The sequence below is a fragment of the Acromyrmex echinatior genome, chromosome 11, assembly GCF_024713525.1.
Source record: "Acromyrmex echinatior isolate Ae372 chromosome 11, ASM2471352v2, whole genome shotgun sequence".
NCBI classification, from domain to species: domain Eukaryota; kingdom Metazoa; phylum Arthropoda; class Insecta; order Hymenoptera; family Formicidae; genus Acromyrmex; species Acromyrmex echinatior.
Window position 1 is genome coordinate 8,450,591 of NC_141862.1, and position 22,731 is coordinate 8,473,321.

Genomic DNA, 22,731 nt, shown 5'->3' on the forward strand with positions numbered 1-22,731 from the left:
AAATTTACCATATATATTAGTAACAATTAATCATTAATAATTACAGTATTGTAAAGGTGTATGTTAATTAAATGTATGAATTAGTTATTTGCTTTATTATTCCTCTTATAAAATAAATTATACATAAAATATACAAAAAACACACATACTTAATTAGATAAATAAGAATATACTTTCATTATATGACATCTTTTATTAAAAATAAAAAACATTAACAAGAGCTCTTTCATTAAACTCTGGAAACAATTTCAAACAGATAACAATATCGAATGGAAATTTTATTTATAAAGCAAAAATAGCTTGTTAAAATTAGTTTAATCAATGTTTGCATTCACTTGTCGCCCTCGTATAATTTGGGATCTTTGCGAGTATATCGATCATGTGCTGCATTCGCCCACGTAATCACCACAACTGTCATTGTAAATCCTAAAATGAAAAATATTGATAACACAATTATGAAGAGGAAGGAAATATTAAATAAAACAGAACTTTAAGAAAAGTTGCATTATATATAAACTGTCAATCCAAATAACAATAAAAGTTATTCATAAAAATAAAATTTTAGAGATATATAAATCTTCAATAAATAATTCTCGCATATGATGAAATTTTAAATCTTTCTTTTCTTTTAATTAATACGAAATTATTTAAATAAAATAATTAGATATTACAAATGAATTGATTTTTTAAAATAAAACATACCTTTCACATTTAAAATATACATTATATTACAAGAATTTAATAATTCTTGGGACAAATAATTTGGGAACATTTATACGTTTCATATATAAAATACTAAATACAAAAGGTTTCAACTTCCAAAAAAATTTAACAAACTATTTATTTTTATTATTATATAATTCCTTCTTATTAAAAAATCGTTCGTAAAAATAATTCTAACTTAAATATAACTTAAATAGTTCTCTATAACTTATTTTTTAAGAATTAGTACAATGAATATATTCTTTTATAACTTCTACATACATGTATCTTTAACTTCTTATTAAATTATAATAATACATAATTTTTAAAAAATGAAAAGTTTTAAAGACCATACTGAATTATCAAAACAATAAAACTTTCATTAGCTTACGCTATTATTACAAATGTTAAGAAATTCTACGTGAAATTAGTTCTCGTTTATCTATAGAGATTGAATACGTTCGTAAATTTCTAAAATCACTCAATCATTTATATACTGCAAAATTTTTTTTATAATACAATAAAATATACATACAAGACAGAAATTGATTGATTGTGCCATAAATGTAGGTTGTAACATTATTTAACAATATTTTTTGTCATTAAATAAATATACATACATTTAACGACATCGTATTACTATTTGCAAAGATCAAAAGATCAGTTTTTATTTTAGTTAAAACATAAAAAGTATCAGCATAAAAATGATATTTTGATACCAGAGTAATTATGGATTAATAATATTAAAAATTTATAAAAATAAGAATATGAATATCAATATAGAATTTTTACTCAAAATAATATCTCAATAAATATCCTTTTTATTAAAATTAGAACATTGTTACGTTAAATAGATGAAATTTATTCGTATAAAGTGCATACGTGCAAAATAATTTTTACGTATTATTTTTTATATGCAATATTTTTTTAAGTTAGATCAAATCAGATCAAAAATTTTCAGCATAAATTTTTAACGCATTATTTATATGTGTAAATAAATATAAGCTTATATACACACTTGTATTATTATTAGTAGTAAATTATGATTATTGTAAATTACGATTTATTTTAAATGCACAAACTCACGCAAGGCTTAGTTATACACGATTTCGGTAAAGTAAAGACTACTTACCTAATATTTTCTTCTACATACAGGATGTTCGATTCAATCTGTACATACCGATATTTCGGAAACTATTAAATATAGTCGAAAAATTTAAAAAAGTTCCTTTAATAGAATTACTTTGAGATGAGTTTCAGCGCGACAAAACTGCATTTTAAGAGAAAAAAGGAACCAAATTTTTTTAATGGAATTCCCTTAAAAAAAGATTAATCGATAGAGACAATTCTATTGACCTATGATATTAGAAAATCTATCTTTGATATTACGTCAGCAAATTTCTGAAATCGTCTGAAGGTACGTATTATATATGGAATTGTTCGGAAGGGATTCCGATCATTTTTCCTAGAAAACAAAATAGAAATCTAGGGAATAATTGAACAATTCCGATCGAAATCCATTCCGAATAATTCCATAATACGTGCTCTGATGAGACGATTTCGAAAATTCGTTGTCTAAAGAATATCCTAATATCAAAGATAGATTTAATATCATAGATTCATTTTTTCAATTGATTTTGTTTTTGTATAGAATTCTATTTAAAAAAATTTTATTCCCTTTCTCCTCTCAAAATATCGTTTTATCACGTTAAAAACTATATCAAAGTAATGCCATTGGCAAGGCTTTTTTAATTTTTGTTTTATCTTTCATAGTTTCCGAAATATCGGAGCAAACAGATTAAATCATACACTCTGTATGTAGGACAGATATTTGAATATTTTTGATCAAATATATATTGAAATTATTTCGAGAGAAGATAGAAAAACAGAATTACAGAAAGTGCAGTAGGCATAAAATGAATATCACGGATCGATACAATCAGTGATTGCATTTGGATGTAAAATGATTGCCTCAGGGTGTAAAAACTTTGTAGTTATATAAAACAAACTGCTTTATAAAGTTAAAATGTTCTGTATCTTTAACTGAACTGGATCGTTAGTATTCATCAGTCTTATAAAATGTTGCCAATTAAAACTAAGGATTGCAATATCGGAAACCGATATTTTGAAAATAAAAATCTGTTTATACTTATAACTATGAAAAAACAATTTTTAATGTACAAGAAGGAAATACTTTTAACTAAATTATTAAAAAATAAATTATTACAAAATAAATGATAAACATTAAATGGTAAAAATAAAATGGTAAATGTTAAATGATAAATTATTAAGGATAATATAGATTAATTATCAAAAATTACTTAAATATAGAAATAATGAAAAAGATAGTAATATTTGGCCTGTTTTTGGAGATTTTACATTTAGATACTTCAACTAAAATCTTACAATTTATAGTTTACACATATCTAAGAATTTATAAATTTTGCAATAAATAGTTTAAAAAATTAATTATATTACAATATTTGTTTAATTTTAATATGTATACGTTGCGTTAATGATAAATAAAATATTTAAATATGCACCTGGAATCATCGGTGGAAGTAAACGCATTATTCTTTTCATCATATGGGGCACTCCGTGCGTTATCGATTTTGCCCAGGCTCGTTGCTCCAATGGCGACAGACTGTAATATACAATTCTACGAATTCGTATTGGTAAATTACCAAATTGCAAACCCATTTTGCGCGAAAGAACAGATTAAAGAATTGACTCCTAATGTATCACCAGCAGTGCTTTCTCTGTGATATTTTTCGTAATTTATAAAAAAAAGAAATGAAAATGACAATTGCGAATTAATATTTTAAAGCGCACTCTTATTTGAAAATTAAAACTAAATCTCAGCCGCAGCGCGCGAATGATAAGAGCAATGACTATCGGTAAAACTAACTGAGAGTATGATGATATGGAAGAGAGCTCTTATGCCATGGAACGATGATATTATATTGAATCCTGGATTTTCAGCAAAAGATTATATATACTAGCTCAAAAATATACGCGTTCATTTTAGACTGAACTATATCAACCACAGATTAAATTAAACTTCATTTCAGTAAGATAAAAATTGAATTAATTCATTGATTTTATTTATCCACCCTAAAATTCTGAAGTGTCTTAGGGACGCACTCATAATTTTACTTAAATAATGTTTAAACGATTTTATATCATTTTCTAACTTTGTAATTAAAAATAATTGATTGCATTAATTACAGTTAACATTAATTTGTATTTTTAAATAGATTATTCAATCGTCCAATTTTTGTGTCTTTAAATATTCAAAGAGAATTTACAAGTTAATTTCCCATTGACTTTATAAGCTCTAATAAATAAGTAAGTTTAATATATTTAACATATTAGCTCTTTTATAAATTTTACAATAAATAAGATTAACGTATATTTATATTTCTATACATTTCTTTTTATCTTATATAATAAGATGGATACTAAGTACTATTACTAAGTAAAGATTTTAAAGAATGAACTTTTTATCTTGAATTTATGTGAGGAATCATCCCTTAAAATCTTTTAGAATACGTATAGGTTAATTCTAAGCAGAATCATAAGACTCGTAACTTGTTCTCGTAAAAACTTATAAGCAGTATTCTAATTTTATGTAACATAAAACGTAAGATTATTCGTAAATATTTATTTCTTGTAAATCTTATGGTTAATAAAAAACTATTTGTAAAAATATCGTATAAGGACATAAACACTTCAAAATTCTTACGAGAAAATAAATCTTACGAGAATATGTTACGAATCTTACAATTTTGTTTAGAACTTAGACATTAATCTTTTTTTATTCATACATTATTAACATAATATAAAACTTTTCATAAGTGGCACTTCTTACTAAGTTGATATAATTTAATGTATAGATTCAATTTAATTTTAATGTATTTTTCTAAATCTCTAAAAATAGTGTTAAATTTTGTTTAAATAGTAGTATTCTATTTCTATTGTGATATTATTATTATTATTGTTATTATTATTATTATTATTATTATTATTATAAAGAGAAACATTAGTTATCGATTAATATTATTAAGTAATACTACCTAATAATTAAATCTATTGCATAATTGCTAAAGAAAAATATATAATCTTACCCATTACATATCCATCAAATGAACGGTTCGCTAATATAACTATTTATTTATTTTCAGTTATAAATAACATATAATTATCAAGAACAATATTGACTGTTAGTCTCTTATATCATTAATATAAAATAAAAAGAAACATTTACAAACAATTTCCCAAACCTAATTTATTATACGGGCCATTATCTCCTGGAACGAATACACACTTCCTCCGACGAGCAGGATGATAAAAGGGACGACACGTGGCAAAATCGGCGCATGCTTACGCAGCACGTAAAATTTTCACTGCGTGACCTAGAATCTTACGAGCCCATGAGAGAGAGAGAGTCGGACTTTCCCTGATCACCGACCCTCCTCCAGACTATCGCGGCGACTATGAGGTGCGACACGTCAATAAGTACAACATAGCACAAGGACACCTGTTTGCCTCGATCGTGCACGCCGGAAAATGTGTCATTTGTAAACGCGTATGAGCAACACACACGCACAGTGATGCAATTGTGAAGTTTACCTAGTATGGCGTGACGTATGAGATATCCGCTTTATATTTCATTCCGTCATTCGACATAGTTACATCAGTTCCCAGAGCGAGCGAGAAAGAGAACGAAAATAAGAAAGAGAGAGAGAGAGAGAGAGAGAGAGAAAGAGAGAGATCCCCAAATTCAGAAATAGAAGCTTAATCAACAGGCTGTAGATAATTATCTAATGATAATTAAAAATAATCTATTGTTATATAATTAATTACATATCCTCCCGATAAATAAGTATATATCTTATTCATAGTGACTTTAATAGTATTTTTCTTGCAAGCGTACTCTTTTACGCGAGATGTGTGTATCATCAACAGCGTTTTAACAAAATTACTACCCAGCTTCGCGGTAGCGCTCTGTATAAAGACCGCCGTCGTATTCATTGCGGAATGTCCTACTTCTTGACCGCCACGCGCCGTTCAATTTGCACGATTATCTAGTCACGGCTGATACGCTGAAAAGTCAGTACACGCGCGGGATAGTTTCAATTTATAGTAAAGTGACGACAACGACGATGACGACAAGGCAACATATGCCTCCGTTCGCGTTTTATCTATGCCGCGCCTGTTGCGACTGATCCCTCTCTTTATATTAGCCCTCTCTTTTTTTTTCACCCTTCACTGCCCTCCTCCCCTCCGCCCCTCGTACGCCTTTCACCTTCTCTTCCGCATCCCTCCTTTCTCTATATGCTTGACGTACGGTTTGATACATCCCTGTAGATTGTGCGGGTTTGAGGGGAGAGCTCTCGCACCCTTCCACCCAAGCCAACCTTCCACCCTCCGATGCTCGTCCCCCGCAACCCATCGCCACCGATGCCGAGTGGAGTCGTGCGCGCGAGTCAGTTACTGAGGTAGTGGCAACCATATACCACAGGCCAGCAGCACTCAGTAGCAATAGTAGTAGCAGTAGCAGCAGCAGCAGCACCCACTTGTCGACTGCTCGACACCACGGCAGTTCAGCACCGGTTCCCTAGCGACTACTTGTGCGATTGTTGAGTGCTATCTAAGGGGAATTAGAAACGCGGCGCCGGCAGCGTGTATTAATTAGCGCGACAATTAATTGCCGAAGAGCACGAACTACCAAAGCAACTGACCGCACGCGTGCGCGTCGACGTGATCAGCTGCAGCCTGTTGCAAGCGGCGAATTATGACGTGAGTCCACGGTCCTTACTCCTTTTTTTCCCCTCTCTACTGTATTTGCGTATCTCGTCGATCGAGCAACCAAATCCTTCCGCATAACGTTCGATTATGTTAATATTGCATTGATTTATACTAATTGTACATTTCGCGTTAAATGTGTGATTATGCTAAATATTCTATCCTAATGAATATAGTCTGGAGAATCTAATGATTCATTCATTTCTGATAATCTTGAAGAATGTTAGAATACATGTTTCTCTCTTTCTCTCTCTCTCTCTCTCTCTCTCTCTCTCTCCCTCTATTGGTCTTAACAGCATTCTAATTTTTGATATTTAAACGGCTTTAATTTTATGTAACATATAAGAAACATGAGCGTTAGATGCATATGCTATGTTTGAACATATGGAATATTGGCTTCCGTTATTCTTGTAACCCAACAAACATTGATATGTTATCGATAACCGCCAAAACATATTTACCTATGCTCTTGATTGATAAACGCCAAAAACACATTTATATAAATACCGAATTATCCCTCGATCGATTCGACGCGATATACCCCTCGAAAAAAAATTCATGGCAAAATATCGTGCTATGCAAACATAATTTATGTGCGCAGCAGCTAATCGAACGGATTAAATTACTTAATTACAAAGCTTATGCATGACGGGTGGAAAGTTACAGGGAAAACTGCGGTTGTTTTCGTTATTAACAAGCTTGCCCGTAATTACGTTCAATGCGAACAATACATATATACACAACACCGATACGAGCGTATTTTCATCGATTGATTGCCGACATCAACGCAATCGCACACAATTTGACTCTTTTTTTGCACGGAATGAAAAGAGACCTGCCACGCGGCAGACAGCCAAAAGTCAGAAAGTCAAGCATTCAAGGGAAAGCTGCATCACCGAACTTTATCAGTATACATATATGTCTCTCTCTCTCTCTCTCTCTCTCTCTCTCTGTCTCCTTTCTTCTTGCACCACGTGTCGATGCGCTCTTTGAACTGTATTTTCCAACAGCTTTGTTTCTTTTTTTAACGCGACACACTCTCATGGCGCATACACATCGTCGTAATAAGAAAAGTGTAAAATACTTGCGAGAGAGAGAGAGAGAGAGAGAGAGAGAGAGAGAGAACTGCGAGGTATGCACCATGGGAGTATCGATTCTGCAGGGCAAATATAGCTACTTTCGTTGAAAGTTCCTTTGTTCTCTTTACCGCAGTGAACCATATGATAGCGAGTAACGCGCGATGAACAATGGCAGCAGATAGCAAGACGGCGCGGCGAGTTTATTGAATTTTCTGCGGGAAACTTGCATCTCGCAGCTTGTATTTGTTAATGTGTGCGTACGTTCTAATTTATATATATAGACAAGCTTTATATATAGGTGAGAAAAGACGAGACATTTAAATCTATATATAGCATAAGGAGTCTTGATTCTCGATTCTTTTTCCATTATCATCGTTTTCTTTTCTGTTTTACTTTTAATTTACACACTTTCAAAGAACAAATCCTCCATTTAACACATAAAGCTTTAGATTTCTATTTCTACTGGCTACATTGTTTGAAATGTAATGCTTTGAAATGACAACGGTTTTAATTTTAATGTAACGTACTATATATTATTTCACATAAAACAATCCAACAACGTTATGAAAATAATTTGACATACAACAGATGGATACACGTTTAAGCTGTACTCAAGTCAAGGACTAATCGTATATTTTTGAAATTTATTAGCAATAGACCGTCCACATCGCGCTCATAAAGCGTAATATAAATATGAAAAGAATTTCATTTGAACGACATAAAATCGTGATATAATATTTATCAAGGTTGTTATATATCACAAAACGAGACTAATGCTGTGATAAAAGCTATTTGAAAGCTCGTATTAAAATGCTATGTTATATGTCGAAATATATCACAAGTAAGCCGGGTTGAAAAGCAACCATTGATTTATACAACTTTGAAAGTTGAAGAAACAAAGTTCGTGGCCTCTCATTTTTCTTGTTATAGTCGCGTTACCTTGAAAAATATAATGCTACGCGTTATTACCTTCGTTTTCACATATTTCTCACATGCCATAACTCAAATGAGTTCTCGTTTAAAAGCCAATATAATGTTGAGATACGTCAATAATGTTGCAACAAGCCATTGGATGTATAAATCGTGCATGTAAACTAAGAAAAACAAAATTTCAATCTTATACCAATTTTCGTAAAATATACCTTGCATAAAAGAACTTAAATCTTTTATGTAAGATAATTTTATGTGAAAGCAGAAATGAAGAGTAAAATATAAAACAACTAATCTTTTTGCAATTGTACGATTCACTTTATGATTCACTCTCAGTAATTCCTCTTTTCACAAAATGAGAATTTCATCATAGAATCGTATCGTGCTACTGTTCCATCAAACGGCTCGTATGAATACCATACATCGCTGCATCGTTTCCTTCATTTTAGATGGCGAATATGCGACAATTCAAGCATCTCGCTTATAAAAGCTATCATTGAAGTACGATAATATCATTGTGCGGAAACATATTTCGAAACCACGTTTGTGATAGGCGATACCAGATTTCCTGTACGACTCAAAGCACGCACCTAGTCGTGCATTCCCGTTATCGTTCCTCGAATATTTCTAATTTCCCGAGTTCCAGTATAGAGAACACAGGGATTACCGTACACCGAACAGGAAAATAAATGAGAGAACGTGGGCGGTGCGGCATCCTACGCCCAGAGAAAAATCCTTTACAACTGGATGTCAGCCGGGAGGGGAGAAAGATAATAATTCACGTCATATATGTCGATACGCGCGCACAAACTCGACACATTAATATTCGGAAATGACGTAATTAGACAGAATTGCTGAACCGGATTGCATTACAGTACGATAGTGCTGAAATTTCTCTTTAATTGCAAAAATATCCATAGGGAAATGATGTATATAAACACCATTATTAAATTTATTTCAATGCCAATTTCTATTATTTATGCTACCATATATGTACTATATTATGCTGTATTATGTTACATTTCTATATTATGCTATAATTTGCTTATTAATATATATACAAGTAACAATTTTGTTATAACTGACAAAGAAGAAAAACATAAATTTCAAAGAAGAAAAAGATCTCATCTGAAAACTGATATCTGTTCGCAAATTTCTCTATTTAACATCTATTTTTTTTAAACACTTTTATTAAATTCTATTAACAAATACAAATTGCGTGTTACAGTAAAAAGTATTTAAATTAAATTAAATCATGTATTGAAATTATCAAATATTTTGTACAATTATAAAATGAAATATATATGTATATTTTACATGTATAACATATAAGATATATATATTTTATAATAGTATTTTTATTTACATTTTAAATTTATATATGTTATCAAGCATATAACTTAATATTAATGCTATTTTTTTAATATAAAATTTAAAAAAATATTATGAAATGTACACGTGCAAATTACTCTTTTTTTGTTTTGTATTCGAGATCTAAATTAAGTTTATAGAAGAAACAATCTTATAGTGGAACCCGCTAAGTGCTAGTTTAATTTGCTTCGGGGAAAACGATTTTCATGTGGCTTCTGGATGCTGTGGTACTTTTCTACAAACGATATATTAATCAAATTAAAGGTTAGTGATTTTAATTTTCCAATTCTATTCAAATTAAAATTGTAATTCTTATATCTTTCTACAGTATGGCATAAAGCAAATATCAAATGCAAACTTTTATATAAATATATAAATATAAAATGTAAACAGCGAATATACATAAGTTGTCACGAGAAATACGTAAATGACATTTATATATTAATAGATTGCATATATATGTTTATTATTACAGATAAACTGATCCTACGCGAAGAAAAGAAAAGAAGAGAGAAAGAAAAAAGAAAAGAAAAAGAAAGAGAAGCAAGAAGTGCGTCGCAGACAAAATAACTTGTAGCAAAATGGATGAACCAATAACACGAAGTGGTAGATGGGTTTGCCCGAATGATCGACAATTGGCATTGCGAGCAAAGTGAGTTTTAACAGTAATTTACAGCTAAAGTAAATATCAATGTTCAAATAATAACACAAACTGTCCTATATTTAGATAATAAAAAAATGTATAGAAATATCTTCTTATAAGAGAGTTAAGTGGATTTCAAATAGATTATAGAACAGTTGAAAATAAAAGATATACTCTCTTATAAATGCTTTGATATTAATTCAAAACAATTTTAAAGTTTATCTCGACATATTTGATTTTTAACGAATGTTGTTGAAACTATAAAGCAATATGAAGAAACATTTCACAATTAGATAAATGTTTTATGATATTTAATACAAATTAATGTTTTTGGAGTGTTATGATTTTGTAACTCTCTATTCTCATTATTATCTTTGCAAATTTTAAAATTTTTGCAGACAGAAATTAAAAGCATTTTGTAAACATCACTAAATTTATATATGTATAAAAATATTACACTTTTTAGCAATATACTGTAAATATCGTGCAATATGCATCGCTGCCTATATATATATATATACTGCATAATACAGCAACATTTTCAGCATCATAATATAACTGCATATATATATGACACAAAATAACAATCAAGATAAATATTTGTAATATGCATAATATACAATTTACTGCAAAATGTTATAAAGAATTGTTTATATATGATACAATTTTCATTCAAAAATATACATCCAACAATATTCGATATACATTAAAAAAGAAATGCCGAATCTCTCTTCGACATAATATTAAAAATAATTGAACAAGAGTATAAAATTAGTTAAAATTTAATAGAAATATAAAATAAATAAGCATAAATTGATGTTCTGCTTTTGCACATATTTTGTCTTTGATATATAGTCTTTGATATTATACAGGGTGATTTTAACATATTTCAGCACTCATCATGAGTAGAATGAATCGAACTAAGTCGAAAAGTCATCTACCATTTTGCAGTTTACGCAATAGTTAAGAGATATTAATTACTAAAACTTGCCAAATATTGGTCCTGAATAATTTTTTTTCAACTCATATACTATCAACTTTATAGAAAAACTGCAAGAGACAAAAATCATTTATTTTCTTCTCATAAAACTCTAAAAATTTGTTCAGAATTTTTTATCAACTTTTTAGTACTGCATTTTCTTATTTTTATCAACATGAGAAAATACGGTATTAAAAAATTCTGAAAAAATTCTCAGAACTTTATAAGAAGAAAATTAATGATTTTTGTTTCTTGCAATTTTTCTATAAAGTTAGTAGTATTTGAGTAAAAAATTATTCAAGACCAATATTTAGCAAATTTTTAGTAATTAATATCTTGTTAACTATTGCGAAAATTGCAAAATAGTAGAGGACTTTTCGACTCAGTTCGATTCACTTTATCTGACGAAATATGTTAAAATCACCCTGTATATTAGTATTGCTCCAATTATATCATATTCATATAATACGATTGAGTGTGTATCTTGCTTTTCCAATTCACGCTAAAGAAGTGCTTTAAAAAACATTTTTTCTTTTTGTCTTTATAAATATTCATATGAAACATTTAGATTAAATTTCGAACATTTTCAAGTTTATTTTTTCAAGCTCAATATTATTTAAACATCACTCAGAGTTTTCTATGTTTCTTCAAAAGAGTGAAATGATGAAACTCTCTTCATAACAAGCAGACAATGATTTTATCTTATATAAATTATGTTCGTAAAGTCATTTATTAGCCCTGTTTGAAGATGATTTTTTGGAGAAATAATTTAAAGATTTAAATTTCTTTAATAAACGATCGTAGTTTTTTAATTAATTCGGTATGCTAATATTTTCATTTTATGAAACTCTCAGTCTTGAATTTAATTATTTAATATTAATAGATTTTTTATATTTTTTGTTACAACTACATTTTCTTTATCAGCTATTAATACTTTTATAAATATTAATAAGGTCCCTTTAAATAAGGTTTTTTTATTTATATTTAGTATAACTAACTTTGCAAAATTGAAAAAAATAATTCTGTCAATAAAATTTTTTTCAAATTTTTAAAAATAATATCACAAATTAGAAAATAAAAATAAATAAAAATTAATTACAAATTATCATATTACATATTATAGTTTATTTCCTTAAAAATATGATTTTACAAGATAATATTTTTTATACACAAATTTGGTGTAAAACACTTTTCAATCTTTATTTTTATAATTTTAATATTCGCAAAAATAAGAATAGTAATATGTTAAAAAATACGTAATTTTGAAAAATCTTATATATGCAGATTTAAAAAAAATATTAAATTAAAATATATAACTTTCATCTGAAACATTTTTTAGTATACTTTAGAGTTTTGCCGACACTCAAAAATCAAATACTTATAGTTAGATAAAAGATAGTTTGTTTCAATGAATAGTTTCAATATCTAAGAAAAACATTTATAAAAAATAATAAATCTTTTATGTTTATCTATGAATGTATCCAAAACTTATTTTTTTATATCTAATATTTTTTTATAATTCTTATAATTTATAATTTTTTTTAATTCTTTACATGGATGCTTGTCTTACGAATAAATTTTATTTTAAAGAATATGCTCATAAAAATTAACGAAATATTATCTTCATTATTATCTTTTTACAAGTAAATTAGAAAATTTTTTAATAAAATACGTCATAGTAAATTGTGCTTTAAATCTGGCACACAGATTGCGAACAGGATGGTCTGTAAAAACAGGATCTTTCGAATCTCATTGGGGACAGTATCCAAATTCTTATACGAGCAGTTCCAATCGTTGCGGACAATCTTATTTGCTCACTGATGATGAACGGAAAGCTATTATCCAGGTAAATCCCACACTACAACAATTCATTTCAGTTTTCCTCCCAAATTTTTATTATTAAATTTCAATATAAAAAAATAATATTAAGATTCTCTCTAGTGAGATATACACGTGTATTTTTTCACAATGAAAAAATATCATATGTTATTTAAAAAAATAGTTACGTTTATTCTTACGAAATTAAAACATTCAAATTGTTCTTGTACAATATTTGGAGTAATTAATAATGAAATCACATATAACTCACATTTATATTTAACTTGAAACAGAGATTACGTACAGAATACGCAATGTATTTAACACACACGGTCATGAATATCTATATATAGTTTCTAAGTTATTTACATAAGTATTGAATAATTTCGAAGCTCTTTTCCCTATAGACAGAAGTATCCCTTGCAATATAACCACACTTTATTTGACTCACTTAATTATGCAACTTTTATCCTTCCATCTTCTCTGAGAAACCACGTGGAAGATTAAATGGAATTCCAAACAAGATTAAAATTTATTCATTAAAAAATATCATTTCGATGTATTTTTGTATTATATCGACACAGAAAAATGCATTTAAATCGGTTTATTCGTAACAATACAATATTTTACAGTATTTACAGCAAAGAGAAAATTTAGAAACTTTAATTCGATAATGACACAATACAATTTTTTAAAAATTTAAATAAATTAATAAATTATGAAATTAATAAAGTAAAGTTAATTTTTATGTTCTCAAGAAAGTTAATGTGTTTTTTAATCATAATCTTATTAAAATTAAATCGATTTCAATTTCCAAGCAATTTTTCACAGGTGATACAAAGAGCCGAGGCTCTGGATCTGTCGGAACAGGAGCGAGTCGGTAGACTCGTTGAGAGGCTGGAGAACATGAAACGAAACGTGTGCATCGTAACATCGACCAGATCAAACGAGAGACGTAGCTGTGGACGTCGATGTTCCGGTGGAGCTCGATGTGTCTGTTCGTGCGCACTTTGCGGCGAAAAGTTCGGCACGGTATTAGGGGCGAGCGCAAATCTCTGCAAGGATTGCCGCAAGTATATCTGCCAGAAATGCGGCATCGAGGCCACTAGACTTAATCCATCGAAAGGAAACGACGACGGAAATGATGAAACTACTTCACCGCGCGGTTCGTTACGCGTCATGAGATTTGCTCAGGAAAGAACAGGCGTTCAAAGAATCGTTCAAAGATCCCATGGTAATGCACAAAAGCAATTTCTCTGCCGAATTTGCGCCGAGACTAGAGAAATGTGGAAGAAAAGTGGTGCTTGGTTCTTCAAAGGCATGCCGAAATATATTCTACCGGAGAAGAAGGTACGTGGAGGAATGCGAGGATAAAAGTTCAAAAGAAGATCAAAATATTTTTATTAATTTTAAGTCCGATAATGCATTTAAATCAAATGCAATATCCGAAAAAATATTTTAATTACTTTTTGTTTCTTCGTGCAAACTAAAAATTGCTTTTCGTTAAAAAAGGATGTAATTTATTTTTAATGAGAGAAAAATCCCGCATTTTTTAATTAAATTCGTAAAACGAAATTCCACGAAAAACTCACTTTATGAAAGCTGGAAAATTATATAATTAAATCTACAGCGTGATTAAATTACGTAGTTCTTCTCTCGTTATCTACATTTATCTCATTATCTATATTTTGAAAATGTTTTTTTTAGAAATTCCACGTTAAAAATATTTTTATCCTTTTTTGTCTAAAAAAGTTTAAAATTACTAACTAGCAAGATTAAAGCGTCTTCTTAAATTTTTTTACGATATCTTTAAAAGTTGCATGTTCAAGTTAGAACTGATTTAAAATAATCAAATCTAATTTAAAAATAATAAAAACAATTAGAAAATTAATCTTTAGATTTAACTCCTATCTATTAAATAAAATCAAATAATTGAATACTGCCAGATACAACCAAAATAGTGAAACACATTGCAATGACACTTATATTTTAAAGCATGTGGTCGAATAGAATTGAACAATCGAATTTCAATATTTCCTCTGTTGATGTACATATATATATATATATGTATATATATATATATATATATCAACAAAGGAGATTATATTGAAATTCGATGGTTATATATTTAATTCTATTAATCCTATTACGTGCTTTAAAGTGCAAGTGTCATTATAATATATTTCTTATAATGTATATATATATATGTGTGTGTGCGTATGCGTGTGTGTATTGAGATATATATTTTTTGAAAACTGACAGCAGTAGAACCAAGTTTATTATGATTATTATCGTCATTAGTAGAGATAGAAAATAAAAGATAGTTTTTCCTTATAATTATATAAGATATAAATTTTTATATAGGAACGAGGATGGTGTCGACCTGGTCATAGAACGTCGACATGGACGATAGGTGGTCCATGTAGATCCGTGGACTCAACCGATGCTCAGGATTCCTCATCCGACGACGATGTAACACGACGACTCGCAGTAGCCCGCGGTCATTCTCCTACAAATCTATCAAGCAATCGTGAAAGCACCCCTACCAAGCTGACAATTTCGAGTCCTGGAACTAGTACTTCATCACCGAAAAGTCCTCGAGGAAAGCCAAACGGTCTGTCACCTTCGAGCTATCGCGAAGATGCAAGTTCCGATAAGCTGGACAAGTCCTGCCTTTCGATCGCGTCTCAATGCAGCCGACTTTCGCCTACGGGCTCAATCAGCACTCCTCGCTCAAGGGCAAGCGGCAAAAGCCCGAACGAATTGCAGGTCGAGCAACGCGTGTCCTTCGAAGATGTTTTCGTAGACGACGAAAAGGCTAATGAGGCGGACGATGATGAGGAAGAAGACACCGAGGAGACTCGCAAAGATGCTTCCACATCATTAGACCGGTCGAAAGGCTCTCAGGTACAATCTCTCAGGTAAGGTAAGGATGATAACGAACGGGGTGGAGGTTTGAACTTATGCAAGAAATCACCATCCCACAGACTGAAAGCGCCCACGATAGCGACGACACCGACTACACCAATCGAACAGTTCCAGACTATGGGAAAGATTCTTCAAGAGAAGAATGCGGAACGAGACGCGAGCAGGTCCTGTTCGGGCCAGGACAGCTCCTCCAGCACTCGCAGCAACAGTCAAGGCAAGATGCAAAGAACTCCGGAATATCCACGAGGTCAATAAAAACGTCTCACAATTAGAAGCGATAAAAGAAATTGCAGAATTATTGGACAGAATAAAATTACAAGTGGAAAATAGATCGAGAAAAATAAATCAAATTATAAGAATCCTATTTTTAGTCAAAAAGCGTGGGTATATTATTAAATACCTTCGATTGAAAATAAAATCTTTCTCTTACGAGAATAAAATTGGTCGTCATTCATAATTTAAAAATACATTTTCTGATTAATATAATTCTTGTTTCCACATAAAATTCTTGTTATTAATCGTTAATTTTTTTCTTGATTTAAATAAAATGTTATATGATCTTACAAAAAAAGAAGAAATACATTTTTAAAATATCTGATATTCCTCATTAAATATTTAAAATTTGTATTAACAAGAATCTATAGACATATATAATTAATTATGATAGTTAAAAAAGAGTTTTAATAAACTAAGAAATACAAGTAACAAAAAATTAAATTAATTTCATATGAAGCTCACATAGCAAAGCATTATTGAAATTTGAAACATTAACAAAAATGATATCCAAAATTTAATAAGAAAAAGTAAAGAAAAGACCGTCAAAGAAGTACGGCAACAAAGAACCAATAATTTTACAGTTTAATCTAATTTGAAGAAAATCAAACATACTAAATTATCAAAATATGGAACAGAAACGGGACAAGATTATGGGATTCTCGAAGTCTCCTTGCGATACGACCCGGCAGATCAGTGCCTCCAATGCAAAGTGGAACGTGCACGTCGACTAAGACCCATGGATATCCAAGGTCTCGCCGATCCCTTTTGCAAGCTGAATATACTGCCCGTCGGAAAAGCATCGACGAGCAGACGATTACGAACAAAGACGGTACACAAGACACGCGATCCCGAGTTCAACGAGACAGTGAATTTCTACGGAACAATGGAAACCGATGTAAAAATCAATATTATATCACATGGACATCGATCCGACCGCAAATAACTATATGCTAGAAATTTCTCATATTAGATCTCGACCGGCAAGGCGTTGCACATCCTAATTATCCAGGACGACCCCTCGGGCCAAGACTTCCTGGGAGAAGCGAGATTTCCCCTACACGAACTGCTACCATATCAAACGAAACATTACAAAACATCTCTGCAAGCTCATTATCCAGTATGTTGAATACAGAAGTATGCTTTATACAATTAAACCAGTCAAATTTAATTCACTATATACTTATATAATAAATTTAACTTTTTATATTCAGTATTTTATATTTAGTACAAAAAAGCAAACGAAGAACATTCTTTCTCGTTTAAAATAAATATTAATTATTCATAAAATAAGTTTATACAATTAATTTGTATGCGATAAAATGTATAATGATAAAACATATGAAATAAATATTTTTATCGACATACTGCAGCAATAATTATTCTGTTGTAGGTGGACAACGAAGAGGAAACCTGGGGTATGTGTTCAAGCGGTCGTGGACAGATCCAGATAAGCCTGAGCTATTGCACGCGTCGACGTGCGCTGCTGGTTACCGTGCACCGTGCTACGAATCTCTTGCCCATGGACAGCAACGGGTTTTCTGACCCATTTGTCAAACTGGCACTCGTCGAGGATGCGACCGACAATCATCGGCAGCAACGGTTCCTAGATTACTCGGCCGCTCGCGCTACTGCCAAAAAGCTGACCGGGAGGAAGACGGCCGGCCGCGGCTCGCAGAGCACGAGCATCAAGAGGAAGACATTGAATCCAGAGTGGAACGAAGAGTTCGTTTTCGCGACTCGGTTGACGGAATTAATGAAGTTGACACTATGCCTGACCGTGTGGGATAAGGACTTCGGCAAGAGTAACGACTATCTGGGTACTGCGAATATTAATCATTTCATTCCATATCTTTTTTTTTTATTTCTGAGCGGACGTTAAGAATTTACGGTCTTAAAAGGTAGAGGCGTACAAAAAGAGTTGGCAATCCGCGTGCAAAAATAATTTTATTGCCCCTGCATACATGTAACGTATGTTGCACTGTTGCATTGTTCGCTAGATATGCCCTTGTTAAAAGGTATAATCCGAAATCTCTCGTATTTTATTTGAACCAAATAAATTGACTGTGATATGACAGTAAAATTTAATTTAATTAATATATAAATAAATAGTTTTTGTATAATCATATCCATTTTTATAATCGTAACTAGAAAAATTAAAAGAAAAATTGTTTTTTCTGTCATTTATTTATGTGATGATTTATTTATTTAAAGATATAAGCTTATCATCATCATATGATATTTGCTTATCATCTATTTTTCAAAAAAGTTTTACATTATCTTCTCTATTTCAAATAAATAAAGAATAGCAGTTTTTTCTTTCATTATTACAATTATGAACCAGAATAATTAGAATTCCAAAATTGTCAGTTCCTATAATTAAAGTTTAACATCTATTATCCGACCTGTATATACAGATAATACTTATATTTATACATTTATACAATTTACAGGCGGCCTTATGTTAGGTTGCGGTAGCAAAGGGGCACGCCTTCGACATTGGATAGACGCGATCAAATTCCCAGATCATCGACATTTGGCATGGCACAATCTCGCGGAGATGGACGTACCTATGGAATAATTCTGTCTCGATAATCGGAAAGCAGATCAAGATTAAATACACAAATCATGCGGGCTTTATCCACGTATCATATATACTTACACGGGCATACGTGTATAGTATACTTGGCGCGCGTGTCACTATTTTATGCGTGTAATTTATCGTTGCTCAAAGATTAAGTATTATAAAGCATTAAGAGGTTAATACGAAAATAAAGAAGTTGAGAACAGTGTCATAATTTGTTAACAATGTATTCACATATTTTATTACATATGACACACACACACACACACACACACACACACACACACACACAAAATGCATATACATATATACATATGCATACATATATATACATATATATGTAAATACATAAATACATACACACACATATACATATATATATATATATATATATATATATATATATATATAGAATTCTCTATATAAATGGCTATATATATAATTTCCTCTTTTTACATTTATAGACATAATTATGCTTTAAGTAACAATTCTTTTTTTATCTTGCTAAAAGATACAAACATAATAAATATATTAAATTAAGTTCTAACTAAACAGTGTTTTAAACACTGTGAACACTAAGAAAAATTATCTATGTCCATCGAGGTGTTACATATTATCTGATCATATATATATAGTCGATCAATACGGGAGCTGTAAGTTGGCCACACCGCAAGATCGAAATTGAAAAAGTAATAATCGCCTGCAAAACTTTAAACTAATAATAATTTATATAATTTGTAAAAAAATTTTGTTATACATACACTTTGTTATACATGCTGTATATTACTGTATTCGTTAGAAAGAACGCTACAACTTTTATTATATCGAAATATTTATTTTATTGTATAAAAATGCACACATCTCTCCGTTCTCTAACATAGATAATTTTTCTAAATGGTCACCGTTTAATTTAATAGCCACTTATATGAAGACACTCCTATATATATATATATATATATATATATATATATATATATATATATTTCCTCTTACATTTATAGAAACATATTTTATCTTAAGTAAAAATTTTTTAATAGAAAAAAATTAATTATCACTCCCAGAAGAATCTTCTTCTGCTTCTCGCAGCCATTTAATGAATGGCTGAACAGCATTCTTTAATTTTGTATGATGTGTGTCCGCATTTTCGTCAGTAGATTCATACCATTCTAAAATCTTTTCTTCAGATAGTATATCGCGATCGTAAAATTGATGCAACAGGTGTTGCGCGTACGGTAGTAATTCGTCGGTTGTATTAACAACGTCTTCTATAGCTCGCAAACAGTCGTCCTGCGCGTTTTCATTCTTAATGTAATTCTGAATAATAGTGTTAAAATAAGTTATCATAATTTTTAGATTCTTTTGATAATTCTGATTAGTAACGACAGTTTTCGTTTCGGAAAGATAGTGTAATGGCAGACTGAGAATCGCTTTGATGACGTTATATGTCACCTCGCGGATGGTAACGTTGTACGCATACCTGGACGAGTTTATTTCTAGAATTAAATTCTCGCAATTGAGCTTATCCTGATAACCACGTAATAGACTATCGATAACTTCGGACAAGAACATATTCGTGTCGTCTGGAATTTGAGAATCACATTCCAGAACTTCTTCATTACTAGACGATTCTGAGGAGCAGTCACAATCAATTACTTCAGCATTTTTAAAATACAAAAATCCATCCTCAACCTCGAGATCCGACATTTTGATCTCAGATATACCAGAAGATGTAGATTCGATAATGGTATCCACATATTGACTACGAGCAGCAATGTCAACTCCAGAACACAATATACATCCATCTATTTGGCTACGATATCTAACAATACAATTCGGAAATAAGATACTACTTTTAATAGTACAATTGTCTTTGATTCTAACGTTTGAAAAAACGTAAGAATTATCTATATTAACGTTACTACCTATGATGCAGTTGTCTGCGATCACAGATCTCGCGACTTTAGTTTTATTTCCTAACGAACTATTAGATCCAAGAATACAGTCTTTTTCTAATACACAACCTTTAGCAAAAGTAGCAGTTTCGTGTTTATACGTACTCCGCGGCATACATATAAAGTTTTTCAATAATGGCACAGCATCTGGTGCAAGAGGAAAACTATGTCTACGCAAAACATCCTGAGTAAGTATATGATGAGCCTTCCACGAGGTAATTGGCAGAGCATAATCCTCTGTATTTAACTGCTGCCAATAAATCCTCGAGTCCAAAATCTCCTCATTCATCAATACTCCGCGAATAAAATCATTCATAGTCTAAAAACATAAGAATAGTATAAATTATATTTGTTTCTTTATTATGTAATTAAATATAATTATGTAATTGAATATAATTATGTTAATATTATAAGATAATTCTACTGATATTTTAAACAAAAAGCAATTCAATTTGTTTTACTTACTTGAAAGTCAAAGTTATCAGCAAAGAGTGGTAAAACAGATGGTGAACACAAGTAGATATGAGTATCCAAGTAACAAGAATTAATTTCTACTTCATTATGATCAAGAAACCAGTTTAATTCCAGCTTTACTTTTTTCTCACTATTCTTCAATTTAGTGTAATACAAAATTTTATTAGTGCTTTTATCTGACACAACTAGAGACGCTTCCTCATTGAGATAAGAATCCTTCATTGAACCACAGTTCCGTAATACCATAGTCATAGTTGCTCCCTTATCCTTCTCGGCTTTCATACGATGAATATTGAATAAAGTTTTAAGATTTGTATTGGTAAAGGTGTTCCCACGAATCAGTATGAAGTATCCTCTGATCCATCCTTTTGTATCAATATCTCGCAAAGCATCTCCAAGTGATCTGCAGCCATCGGAAATAATCAAAGAGATTGTAATGTCTTTATAAACCCTTTCATCGGTATATTTTTTCAGTTGATCTATGTGACTGCTGCAATAAAGGAATACCTCTTGTATCTTCGACTTTATTAGTGTTTCTATCATGTAATCAAAAAGTGGTATATTTATCACGGGCATTAGAATGCTTGGAAATATATTTTGCGCTGGATTTAATCTTGTTGTGAAATCATCCGCAAGAATAACGGCTTGTAGAACGTCCTTCTTACACATTTTCGTATTCATAGTTTTGTATTCAATAATTCACTGGCGTATTGATCAATAAATTGTTAAGATTTAGGCAATTGTTACGAACACTGTGAGAATTCTTAATTCTAATAGTTTCACGAAGAAACTGTGGTTAGACAGGATACTTGTTCTGATATATAATACTTGTCTGTTTGCATTGCTCGAAAAATTGTTACATTTCAAGTGTGATCTTCTTCAGTATAAAATAACCCCTTTGGATCAGAGCTGATTCGGCCAGGACAGTATTTAAAAGGAGAAAAATACTTGGACCACTGCTTTCTTGAATAGATACTGTATTAAGAGCACAGACAAAACGTGATCCATTATACGGGCGTCGCCATATTGAAAATTAGACACTAGCACCTCTGAACTTAAAGGCCAAAACTATTTATATGTATTAAATAACTGGTAAGTTATCGTCTATCATAAGATAACTTTCATTAGTTTTTTTTATTATTTTTGCAGTTTTCAAATTGTCGATTTGCTATAGTCTTCACAAATAATGC

General features: G+C 30.6%; 3 protein-coding genes across 9 annotated transcripts; 1 reads left to right on the forward strand and 2 right to left on the reverse strand.

Annotated features, from left to right (window-relative positions):
• Positions 1-173: 173 nt before the first annotated feature.
• Positions 174-5,710, reverse strand: LOC105149660 (cytochrome b-c1 complex subunit 8). Its single transcript, XM_011062235.2, has 2 exons — positions 3,246-5,710; positions 174-426 (listed from the first exon to the last, which is right to left on the reverse strand). The coding sequence occupies exons 1-2, from the start codon at positions 3,400-3,402 to the stop codon at positions 332-334; spliced, it is 252 nt and encodes an 83-aa protein (XP_011060537.1). The 5' UTR covers positions 3,403-5,710; the 3' UTR covers positions 174-331.
• On the forward strand, positions 5,331-19,329 carry LOC105149658 (rabphilin-3A). Of its 7 annotated transcripts, none has more exons than XM_087410964.1 (11): positions 5,331-5,349; positions 10,048-10,154; positions 10,366-10,542; positions 13,220-13,358; positions 14,162-14,680; positions 15,695-16,251; positions 16,318-16,505; positions 17,170-17,429; positions 17,505-17,651; positions 17,925-18,351; positions 18,985-19,329. In XM_087410964.1, the coding sequence occupies exons 3-11, from the start codon at positions 10,472-10,474 to the stop codon at positions 19,110-19,112; spliced, it is 2,436 nt and encodes an 811-aa protein (XP_087267090.1). In that variant the 5' UTR covers positions 5,331-5,349; positions 10,048-10,154; positions 10,366-10,471; the 3' UTR covers positions 19,113-19,329. The 7 variants fall into 7 exon arrangements, with proteins under 7 accessions (XP_087267090.1, XP_011060530.1, XP_011060535.1 ...); XM_011062228.2 differs by lacking the exon at positions 5,331-5,349 and adding an exon at positions 6,362-6,504; XM_011062229.2 differs by lacking the exon at positions 5,331-5,349 and adding an exon at positions 6,365-6,504 and having other exon boundaries at positions 10,012-10,154.
• Positions 19,327-22,586, reverse strand: eIF2Bepsilon (eukaryotic translation initiation factor 2B subunit epsilon). The gene is made up of 2 exons (XM_011062222.2): positions 21,533-22,586; positions 19,327-21,386 (listed from the first exon to the last, which is right to left on the reverse strand). The coding sequence occupies exons 1-2, from the start codon at positions 22,220-22,222 to the stop codon at positions 20,160-20,162; spliced, it is 1,917 nt and encodes a 638-aa protein (XP_011060524.1). The 5' UTR covers positions 22,223-22,586; the 3' UTR covers positions 19,327-20,159.
• Between the last annotated feature and the right edge of the window lie 145 nt (positions 22,587-22,731).